This window comes from Heterodontus francisci, chromosome 17 (assembly GCF_036365525.1).
Source record: "Heterodontus francisci isolate sHetFra1 chromosome 17, sHetFra1.hap1, whole genome shotgun sequence".
Lineage (NCBI taxonomy): Eukaryota > Metazoa > Chordata > Chondrichthyes > Heterodontiformes > Heterodontidae > Heterodontus > Heterodontus francisci.
The window spans coordinates 3,168,317-3,180,297 of record NC_090387.1 but is presented as its reverse complement, the minus strand read 5'-3'; the positions used below and the strand labels follow the sequence as shown (position 1 = coordinate 3,180,297).

The following is an 11,981-nucleotide window of genomic DNA, read 5'->3' as shown; positions in this document are numbered from 1 at the left end:
AAGGACATAACTGCTAGACTGGGTCTGTGACAACCAACAAGGAGGAAAAACAAACTTGACCTCGCCCTCACCAATCTACCTGTTGCAGATGCATCTGTCCATGACAGTATTGGTAGGAGTGATCACTGCACAGTCCTTGTGGAGACGAAGTCCCGCCTTCACATTGAGGATACCGTCTATCATGTTGTGTGGCACTACCACCGTGCTAAATGGGATAGATTTCAAACAGATCTAGCAATTCAAAACTGGGCATCCATGAGGCGCTGTGGGCCATCAGCAGCAGAATTGTACTCAACCACAATCTGTAACCTCATGACCCGGCATATCCCCTACTCTACCATTACCATTAAGCTGGGAGACCAACACAGGTTCAATGAAGAGTGCAGAAGGGCATACCAGGAGCAGCACCGGGCATACCTCAAAATGAAGTGTCAGCCTGGTGAAGCTACAACACAGGACTACTTGCATGCCAAACAACAGAAGCAGCATGCAATAGACAGGGCTAAGCAATCCCATTACCAACAGATCAGATCTAAGCTCTGCAGTCCTGCCACATCCAGTGGTGGACAATTACGGAGCAGGCTCGAGGGGCCGGACGGCCTACTCCTGCTCCTAGTTCTTATGATCCTAGTTCTTATTAAACAACTAACTGGAGGAGGTGGCTCCACAAATATCCCCATCCTCAATGATGGAGGGAGCCCAGCACATCAGTGCGAAAGACAAGACTGAAGCATTTGCATCCATCTTCAGCCAAAAGTGCCGAGTAGGTGATCCATCTCGGCCTCCTCCTGAGGTCCCCAGCATCACAGATGCCAGTCTTCAGCCAATTCGATTCACTCCATGTGATACCAAGAAATGACTGAAGGCACTGGATACTGCAAAGGCTACGGGTCCTGACAACATTCTGGCAATAGTACTGAAGACTTGTGCTCCAGAACTGGCCGCACCCTAGCCAAGCTGTTCCAGTACAGCTACAACACTGGCATCTACCCAGCATTGTGGAAAATTGCCCAGGTATGTCCTGTGCATGAAAAGCAGGACAAATCCAACCCAGTCTACTCTCAATCATCAGCAAAGTGATGGAAGAGGTTGTCAACAGTGCCATCAAGCGGCACTTGCTCAGCAATAACCTTCTCACTGACGCTAAGTTTGGGTTCCGCCAGGGACACTCAGCTCCTGACCTCATTACAGCCTTGGTTCAAACATGGACAAAAGAGCTGAACTCAAGAGGTGAGGTGAGAGTGACTGCCCTTGACATCAAGGCAGCATTTGACTGAGTATGGCATCAAGGAGCCCTAGCAAAACTGGAGTCAATGGGAATCAGGGGGAAAACTCTCTGTTGGTTGGAGTCATACCTGGCACAAAGGAAGATGGCTGTGGTTGTTGGAGGTCAATCATCTGAGCTCCAGGACATCACTGCAGGAGTTCATCAGGGTAGTGTCCTAGGCCCAACCATCTTCAGCTGCTTCATCAATGGCCTTCCCTGAATCATAAGGTCAGAAGTGGGGATGTTCACTGATGATTGCACAATGTTCAGCACCATTCGCGACTCCTCAGATACTGAAGCAGCCCATGTCCAGAGGCAACAAGACCTGGACAACATCCAGGCTTGGGCTGATAAGTGACAAGTAACATTTGTGTCACACAAGTGCCAAGCAATGTCCATCTCCAACAAGAGAGAATCTAACCATCTCCCCTTGACATTCAATGGCATTACCATCACTGAATCCCCCACTAACATTCTGGGGGGGTTACCATTGACCAGAAACTGAACTGGACCAGCCACATAAATACTGTGGCTACAAGAGCAGATCAGAGGCTGGGACCTCTGCGATGAGTAACTCACCTCCTGTCACCCCAATGCCTGTCCATTATCTACAAAGCACAAGTCAGGAGTGTGATGGAACACTCTCCACTTGCCTGGATGGGTGCAGCTCCAACAACACTCAAGAAGCTCAACACCATCCAGGACAAAGCAGCCCACTTGATTGGCACCCCATCTACAAACATTCACTCCCTCCACCACCGACACACAGTGGCAGCAGTGTGCACCATCTACAAGATACACTACAGCAACTCACCAAGGCTCCTCAGACAGCACCTTCCAAACCCGCAACCTCGATCATCTAGAAGGACAAGGGCAGCAGATGCATGGGAACATCACCACCTGCAAGTTCCCCTCCAAGTCACACACCATCCTGACTTGGAACTATATCACCATTCCTTCACTGTCACTGGGTCAAAATCCTGGAACTCCCTTCCTAACAGCACTGTGGGTGTACCTACCCCACATGGACTGCAGCGGTTCAAGAGCTCACCACCACCTTCTCAAGGGCAATTAGGGATGGGCAATAAATGCTGGCCTTGCCAGCGATGCCCACGTCCCACGAACAAATTAAAAAAAAAATTATATTGCTCAACTCATTCTGAACTTACAAACCGTCAGAAAATAAAACTGCTAGCATTCCATTGAGACGGTCTTGCAATGTAATGAGAGGGACTACTACTAGATTACAAAAATGCAAAACGCAGCACAGATCCGACCGAATGGGATCAATACAAAGACCAGTAAAGGGTCACAAAGCAGCTTATAAGAGCTACTAAAAGAGATTATGAAAGGAAACTTGCAAGGGACATCAAAATCAATAAGAAATGTTATCGTTACATAAAGGGGAAATGGGTGGTCAAGAGCAATATAGGCCCACTAAAAGCTGAAACTGGAGATATTGTCATTGAGAATGGGGAAATGGCAGACATGTTGAACAATTACTTTGCCTCAGTATTTACAGCTGAAAAGGAGGATAACTTGCCGGAAGTCCCGAAGAAATTAATAGCTGATGGGGACAGGGACTTAATACAATTAATGTAAGTAAATCATCAGTAACAAGGAAATTAATGGAACTAAAGAGTGAGAAATCCCCAGGACCTGACGGTTTCCATCCGAGGGTGTTAAAGGAAGTAGGGGAACACATTGTAGATGCCCTAACTATAGTCTTTCAGAGTTCCCTAGATTCAGGTCCCTCTGGATTGGAAAGTTGCACGTCACCCCACTTTTCAAGAAGGGTGAAAGGGGGAACCAAGGAAATTACAGACCAGTTAGCCTGACATCTGTGGTGGGGAAGTTGCTGGAGTCTACAATCAAGGATAGGGTGACTGAACACATAGAAAAACTTCAGTTAATCAGGGACAGCCAGCATGGATTCATGACGGGAAGGTCATGCCTGACAAATCTCATTGAATTTTTTGAAGAGCTTGTTAAGGTAGTGGACAGGGGAATGTCTATGGATGTTATTTATATGGATTTCCAGAAGGCATTTGATAAAGTCCCACATAAGAGACTGTTAACTAAGGTAGAAGCCCATGGAGTTGAGGGCAAATTATTGACATGGTTAGGAAGTTGGTTGAGTGGTAGGCGACAAAGAGTGGGGATCATGGGTACGTACTCTGATTGGCAGGATGTGACTAGTGGTGTCCCGCAGGGATCTGTGTTGGGGCCTCAATTATTCACATTATTCATTAACGACTTGGATGATGGCATAGTAAGTCATATATCCAAATTTGCTAATGATACAAAGTTAGGTGGCATTGTAGACAGTCTGGATGATAGCATAAAAATTGTAAGAAAATATTGACAGACTAGGTGAGTGGGCAAAACTGTGGCAGATGGATTTCAATGCGGGCAAGTGTGAGATTATCCATTTTGGACCAAAAGAGGATAGAGCAGGGTACTTTCTAAATGGGAAGAGGTTAAGTACAGTGGATGTCCAAAGAGACTTGGGGGTTCAGGTGCATAGATCTTTAAAATGCCACGAGCAAGTGCAGAAAATAATCAAAAAGGCTAATGGAATGCTAGCCTTTATATCTAGAGGATTGGAGTATAAAGACACAGAGGTTATGCTGCAGCTGTACAAAACCCTGGTAAGACCCCACTTGGAGTACTGTGAGCAGTTCTGGGCACCACACCTTAGGAAGGATATATTGGCCTTGGAGGGAGCGCAACGTAGGTTTACAAGCATGATACCTGAACTACAAGGGTTAAGTTACGAGGACAGATTACACAAATTAGGCCTGTTTTCGCTAGAAGTTAGAAGGTTAAGGGTGATCTGATCAAAGTCTTCAAGATATTAACAGGAAAAGACAGGCTGGATAAAGATAAACTATTTCCACTGGTTGGAGATTCTAAAACTAGGGGGCATAGTCTAAAAATTAAGACCAGACCGTTCAGGAGAGATGTTAGGAAGCACTTCTTCAAGCAAAGGGTGGTTTCGAACTCTCTCCCACAAACAGCAGTTGAAGCTAGAACAGTTACTAGTGGTGTACCGCAAGGATCTGTTTTGGGGCCACTGCTGTTTGTCATTTTTATAAATGACCTGGAAGAGGGTGTAGAAGGGTGGGTTAGTAAATTTGCAGATGACACTAAGGTCGGTGGAGTTGTGGATAGTGCCGAAGGATGTTGTAGGGTACAGAGGGACATAGATAGGCTGCAGAGCTGGGCTGAGAGATGGCAAATGGAGTTTAATGCGGAAAAGTGCGAGGTGATTCACTTTGGAAGGAGTAACAGGAATGCAGAGTACTGGGCTAATGGGAAAATTCTTGGTAGTGTAGATGAACAGAGAGATCTTGGTGTCCAGGTGCATAAATCCCTGAAGGTTGCTAACCAAGTTAATAGGGCTGTTAAGAAGGCATATGGTGTGTTAGCTTTTATTAGTAGGGGGGTCGAGTTTCGGAGCCACGAAGTCATGCTGCAGCTGTACAAAACTCTGGTGAGACCGCACCTGGAGTATTGCGTGCAGTTCTGGTCACCGCATTATAGGAAGGATGTGGAAGCTATGGAAAGGGTGCAGAGGAGATTTACTAGGATGTTGCCTGGTATGGAGGGAAGGTCTTACGAGGAAAGGCTGAGGGACTTGAGGTTGTTTTCGTTGGAGAGAAGGAGGAGGAGAGGTGACTTAATAGAGACATATAAGATAATCAGAGGGTTAGATAGGGTGGATAGTGAGAGACTTTTTCCTCGGATGGTGATGGCAAACACGAGGGGACATAGCTTCAAGTTGAGGGGTGATAGATATAGGACAGATGTGAGAGGTAGTTTCTTTACTCAGAGAGTAGTAAGGGCGTGGAACGCCCTGCCTGCAGCAGTAGTAGATTCGCCAACTTTAGGGGCATTTAAGTGGTCATTGGATAGACATATGGATGAAAATGGAATAGTGTAGGTCAGATGGTTTCACAGGTCGGCGCAACATCGAGGGCCGAAGGGCCTGTACTGCGCTGTAATGTTCTAAAAGTTAATTTTAAATCTGAGAGAGATTTTTGTTAAGCAAAGATATTAAGGGATATGGGCCAAAGGCAGGTATATGGAGTTAGGCCACGGATCAACCATGATCTCAAAGAATGGTGGGACAGGCTCGAGGGGCTGAATGGCCTACTCCTGTTCCTAACTTCCTATGTTCCTCGATATTGAGCACAATCGATCTGCCACACAAAACCACACTACATACAAAACTGTAAGCAGTTTAATCCTGCTCCCTCAACCCGTGTTCATCCTTCACATGTTAGCCTGCTGACATTGGCTGCCTAGGTTATTTCACTCACTGCCAGCTGTGGCTCAGTGGCAGCACTCTCTTGCCTGAGCCAGGTCATTGGTTCCATGAGCCCATAATCCAGGTTGACACTGACGGTGCAGTACTGAGGGAGTGCAGTACTGTCAGAGGTGCCATCTGTCAGATGATACGTTAAACCAAGGACCGATGGACATAAAAGATCTTCACAAAATATTGTGAAGAAGAACAGGGGAGTTCTTCCCCATGTCCTGAAGAATACTTACCTCTCAACCAACATCACTAAAACAGATATCTGGATTTGTCACATTGCAGTTTGTGGATTCTTGCCGTTCATAAATTGCCTGTCACAGTTTCTAGACTACAAGTTACTATACTTACTGTAGTTACTATACTTCAAAAGTATTTTATTGGCTGTAAAGCACTCTGGGATCTCCTAAGGTTGTGAAAGGCACTACAGAAATGTACGTTCTTTCTTTCGATAGAGCGGAGAGGTCGAGTGTATTTAAGACAAACTTTGCTTTTTTCTTAGTTATATGAAATAAACCCTGTTGCGTGTTGGTGAGATGTTTTTTGGAGTTGTCAAGGATCCCCATACCTTGCAGAGCATCTTCCCCAATCAGCTCTCGTCTCTGCATTGCATTCAGCTGGTGCCGGCCCTTTGGTCCCGCCTCGGTGTTGAGCTGCCCTGCTGATGCCACGAGTGCTTGCGCCATTGCAGTGCTGACGGTTCCTGGCGCCACAACCGGTCGGAAGTAGTGAATCGGCCTGTAGTCCCTCGGCAGTTCAGGGGGACCATACACCTGACATAATGGGCAAGGTGTTAGACTTAGACAGTCTGCAACAAACCTCCTCCCTGACCCCCTGCTCTGTCATATTGCTGCCAATGGGGGCCTGGTATCAATACATCGCAGGGAGTGCAAGTCATTTACTGCCACTCAGTTCCCAGAGTCAATGCTCTAGAACCTTTGCGCAGATACAAACAGCAACCACACTATACAGTCTAATCATAGTATAGAATCATAGCATGATTCAGCACAGGAAACCATTTGGCCCACTGTACTTGTGGCTGCTCTTTGAAAGAGCAATCCAATTAGTTCCACTCCCCTGCTCTTTCCCCATAGCCCTGAAAATCTCTCCTTTTCAACTCTTTATCCAATTCCCTTTTGAAAGTTACTATTGAATCTGCTTCCACCGCCCTTTCAGGCAGCGCGTTCCAGATCACAACAACTCACTGTGTAAACAATTGTTTCCTCATCTCCACTCTGGTTGTTTTTAAACCTGTGCCCTCTGGTTATGATTAATTATGGGAGGAATCTTCAATCTTAGCCCCACTCAGCATGGAGGAGGGAAGGGGACGGCAAATCTGGGTAGCTTCTTTATTTTATTTAGAGATACAGCACTGAAACAGGCCCTTCGGCCCACCGAGTCTGTGCCGACCAACAACCACCCATTTATACTAACGCTACAGTAATCCCTTATTCCCTATCATCTACCTACACTAGGGGCAATTTACAATGGCCAACTTACCTATCACCTGCAAGTCTTTGGCTGCGGGAGGAAACCGGAGCACCCGGGGAAAACCCACGCAGACACAGGGAGAACTTGCAAACTCCACACAGGCAGTACCCAGAATCGAACCCGGGTCCCTGGAGCTGTGAGGCTGCGGTGCTAACCACTGTGCCACCCAGTGTTCTCATGGGCTTGCTCCTGGTCCTGCCATTCACAGGTCCAGATGGGCATGGCAGGTGGAGTGGGGACATCACTCTGGATACCTGTGTCTGCGTGGTCCTGGAGAGAATGTGTGGCGCCCACCAGTACAGCAACCAATCTCAGGAAGGGTATATTGGCCTTGGAGGAGAGTACGTATTTGGCTTGCATTCCCCGAGTACAGAAGATTGTGTGCTGATCAAATCAAGGTTTTTAAACTGATACAAGGATTTGATAGGGTAGATAGAGAGTATCAGGGGATGTGGAACAAAGTCGTGTAAATGGAGTGAGCTACAGATCAGCCATGACCTAACTGAATGGGGAACAAGCTTGTGGGCTGAAAGGCTGCATGACCGAAAGCTGCCTTTAAACTTTCTGCCGCCTTGCAGGGGAGCTAGGCCAAATTGACGCTTGGGGCGTCCACTTATATTTAAAGTCTGTGTTTAAAGAGAAAGCTGGTGGTGTCTATTATTTACTACATCAAAGAGATTAATATATATTTCACTCTCTGTTCATCTGCCTGTCTTATAAAAAGAAAATATTTGTTTGTTTAGCATCTGTTTCGAAGAGGATGGCCCAGTATCAAAGAGTTATTCCAACTCATAATACCACAGGAACTGCAAAAAAACCCAAAGAAATAAATTTGCTGAATGGAGGAGCAGGAGTGTACATTTGATCTGTTTTTCACAGTAGGGAGAATCACATGGCAGGAGGTGATGCTTTCCAGTAGCTGGTGTAGTCACAGTTCACCATTACAATCCCTGGCTCTCATCGTCATTTACCTAGATACCGGGCAGATAATGGTACTTCCCAGATTGTAGAGGACCTGTGGTCCATTTACTGAGTGGCCGGTGGTTTTGGTCATGGGAAAATATCCAGCCAACTGTCTGGAATTTACTCCGTCAGTGTTCAGAGACAACACAAGGAAAGCAAGGGCTAAATTACTACCTAATCACTGCCTGTTAGCCCTGCATCACTGAGTTACATACAGCACAGAAATAGGCCATTCAGCCCAACAGGTCCATGCTGGTGTTTAAGCTCCACACAAGCCTCCTCCCACCCTACTCCATTTCACCCTAACAGCCTATCCTGCTATTCCTTTGGTCCTCTGTGCTCATCTAGTTTCCCCTTAAATGTAGCAATGCTTATTCAACACAACCACTCCCTGTGGTAGTGAGTTCCACATCCTCACCACTCTTTGGGTAAAGAAGTTTCTCCTGAATTCCCTATTGGATTTATTAGTGACTATCTTATATTGATGGTCCACTCCCCTTGTCTTGTTTGTTACTGTACAGACAGGTACAGAGAAAGCAGACTAGACGATGATACAAGTACCTTTTTTGATTTAGTCGCCTTGGACCCCAAGGAGAAGCCCTCTAGCAGTTTTCCGATATATCCCGTCTGAGGGTCCAAACCTGCAACATACAAAGTCTGGTTTCAATTAATCCAGAGTCCGTGCCAAGATGTGCACCCAGAGCATCCTGCAGAAAGCTTCCCTTCCTCACACTACACGCACTCACCTTTCGCTTTCTTGTATTGTTGTGGTGCTGTCCACCCAAACAGCCCATCACCTGGCTCTTCCTCTCTCAGCACCGTATCGTATTGTGACAGCGTATCCCTGGCGTAAATATCATCATCATCTTCCTCGAGAGCACCCACACCAAACGCCTTTGCAATAAATAAAAATATTATTGCTATTATAGAGACATGGTTGAGGGAGGGGCAGGACTGGCAACTCAATATTCCAGGGTATAGAATCTTCAGGCGTGATAGGGGAGGGAATAAAAGAGGAGGTGGCATTGCACTGTTGATCAAGGAGTCAATTACTGCAGTAAGGAGGGATGATATCTTAGAAGGTTCCTCAAATGAGGCCATTTAGGTAGAATTTAAAAACAAAAAGGGGGCAATCACTTGGCCGGGTGTGTACTACAGGCCTCCAAATAGTCAGGGAGAGACAGAGGAGCAGATATGTAGGCAAATCTCAGAAAGGTGTAAAAATAATAGGGTAATAATAGTAGGGGATTTCAACTTACCTAATATCAACTGGGAAAGTCTTAGTGCAAAAGGCTCAAAGGGGGCGGAATTCTTAAAATGCATACAGGAGAGCTTTTTGAGCCAGTATGTAGAAAGCCCTACAGGAGAAGGGGCAGTACTGGACCTAATTTAGGGAATGAAGCTGGACAAGTGGTAGAAGTGTCAGTGGGGGAACATTTCAGGGATAGTGACCATAACTCTAAGATTTAAGGTAGTTATGGAAAAGGACAAAGACGGGCCAGAAATAAAGGAACTGAATTGGGGGAAGGCCGATTTCAATATGATAAAACAGGATCTGGACAAAGTGGACTGGGAGCAGCTACTTGTAGGAAAGTCTACATCAGGCCAGTGGGAGTCATTCAAAGAGTAAATAGCGAGGGTTCAGGGCCATCATGTACCCATTAAGGTGAAGGGTAGGACCATCAAGTCCAGTGAACCCTGGATGTCAATGGATACAGAGGATTGGATCAGGAAAAAAAAGGAGGCTTATGGCAGATTCAGAGCGCTGAAAACAGCGGAGGCACGAGAGGAGTATAGAAAGTGTAGGGGGTACTTAATAAAGTAATTAGGACAGCGAAGAAGGGACATGAAAAAACATTGGCGGGCAAGATAAAGAAAAATCCTAAGGCGCATCCTAAGTATATTAAGGGCAAGAGGATAACCAGGGAAAGAGCAGGGCCCATTAGGGACAAAAGTGGCAATGCGTGTGTGGAGCTGGAGGACATAGGTGAGGTTTTAAATGATTACTTTTCATCTGTTTTCACTGTGGAGAAGGATGATGTAGGTGTAGAGATCAGGGAGGGGGATTGCGATATACTTGAACATATTAGCATTGAAAGGGAGGAAGTATTAGATGTTTTAGCAGGCTTAAAAGTGGATAAATCCCTAGGCCCAGACGAGATGTATCCCAGGCTGTTATGTGAGGCAAGGGAGGAGATAGTAGGGGCTCTGACACAAATTTTCAGATCCTCTCTGGTCACAGGAGAGGTACTGGAGGACAGCGAACGTGGTACCATTATTCAAGAAGGGTAACAGGGATAAACCAGGTAATTACAGGCTGGTGAGTCTAACATCAGTGGTTGGGAAACTATTGGAAAAAATTCTGAGGGACAGGATTAATCTCCACTTGGAGAGGCAAGGAATAATCAGGGATAGTCAGCACTGCTTTGTCAGGGGGAGATCGTGTCTAATTAACTTGATTAAATTTTTCGAGGAGGTGACTAGATGTGTAGATGAGGGTAAAGCAGTTGATGCAGTCTACATGGACTTCAGTAAGGCTTTTGATAAGGTCCCGCATGGGAGATTGGTTAAGAAGGTAAGAGCCCATGGCATCCAGGGCAATTTGGCAAATTGGATCCAAAATTGGCTTAGTGGCAGGAAACAGAGGGTGATGGTCGAGGGTTGTTTTTGCAAGTGGAAGCCGGTGACCAGTGGTGTACCACAGGGATCGGTGCTGGACCCTTGCTGTTTGTAGTGTACATTAATGATTTAGATGTGAATATCGGAGGTATGATCAGGAAGTTTGCAGATGACACGAAAATTGATGGTGTCATAAATAGTGAGGAGGAAAGCCTTAGATTACAGGACGATATAGATGGGCTGGTAAGATGGGCGGAGCAGTGACAAATGGAATTTAATCCTGAGAAGTGTGAGGTGATACATTTTGGGAGGACTAACAAGGTAAGGGAATATACAATGGATGGTAGGACCCTAGGAAGTACAGAAGGTCAGAGGGACCTTGGTGTACTTGTCCATAGATCACTGACGGCAGCAATACAGGTAGCTGAGGTGGTTAGGAAGGCATATGGGATACTTGCCTTTATTAGCCGAGGCATAAGAGCAGGGAGGTTATGATGGAGCTGTATAAAACGCTAGTTAGGCCACAGCTGGAGTACGGTGTACAGTTCTGGGCACCACACTATGGGAAGGATGTGATTGCACTGGAGAGGGTGCAGAGGAGATTCACCAGGATGTTGCCTGGGCTGGAACATTTCAGCTATGAAGAGAGACTGAAAAGGCTCGGGTTGTTTTCCTTAGAGCAGAGAAGGCTGAGGGGAGACATGATTGAGGTATACAAAATTATGAGGGGTATTGATAGGTTAGATAGGAAGAGACTTTTTCCCTTAGTGGAGGTGTCAATAACCAGGGAGCATAGATTTAAGGTAAGGGGCAGGAGGTTTAGAGGGGATTTGAGGAAAACTTTTTTCACCCAGAGGGTGTTTGGAATCTGGAACACACTGCCTGAAGAGGTGGTAGAGGCAGGAATCCTCACAACATTTAAGAAGTATTTAGATGAGCACTTGAAATGCCATAGCATACAAGTCTACGGGCCAAGTGCAGGAAAATGGGATTAAAATAGTTAGGTGCTTGATGGCCGGCACGGACACGATGGGCCGAAGGGCCTATTCCTGTGCTGTGTAACTCTATGACTTCAGCATGGCATTCTGGTGTCTAAGCTGCCCGTGACTTAACCAGGATCCCAGACATCTCTACAAAATGCTTTACCCAGCTGCTGCAAAGTTATTCAATGTGAATATACCTGGAGCCCCAGCAGATGTTCAAACTTGAAAGATTCAGTACAGCCTCTAGGGGTTCGGGTGGGGTGACCTAACAATAGTGTCTACACTTCCAAAGTAATTCATTACAAGTAAAAACCCTTAGGGACACCTTGAGGATGAG

General features: G+C 46.1%; 1 protein-coding gene across 2 annotated transcripts in view; it reads right to left on the bottom strand.

Moving 5' to 3' along the window:
• Positions 1–11,981, bottom strand: part of gpatch1 (G patch domain containing 1) — a 77,440-nt gene that overhangs the window by 45,311 nt on the left and 20,148 nt on the right. For both annotated transcript variants that reach the window (XM_068049013.1, XM_068049014.1), the window contains exons 8-10: positions 8,789–8,936; positions 8,604–8,683; positions 6,157–6,361 (exon numbers count right to left, since the gene is read on the bottom strand). In XM_068049013.1, the coding sequence (XP_067905114.1) occupies positions 6,157–6,361; positions 8,604–8,683; positions 8,789–8,936 (433 nt within the window). The remainder of the gene's footprint in view (positions 1–6,156; positions 6,362–8,603; positions 8,684–8,788; positions 8,937–11,981) is intronic.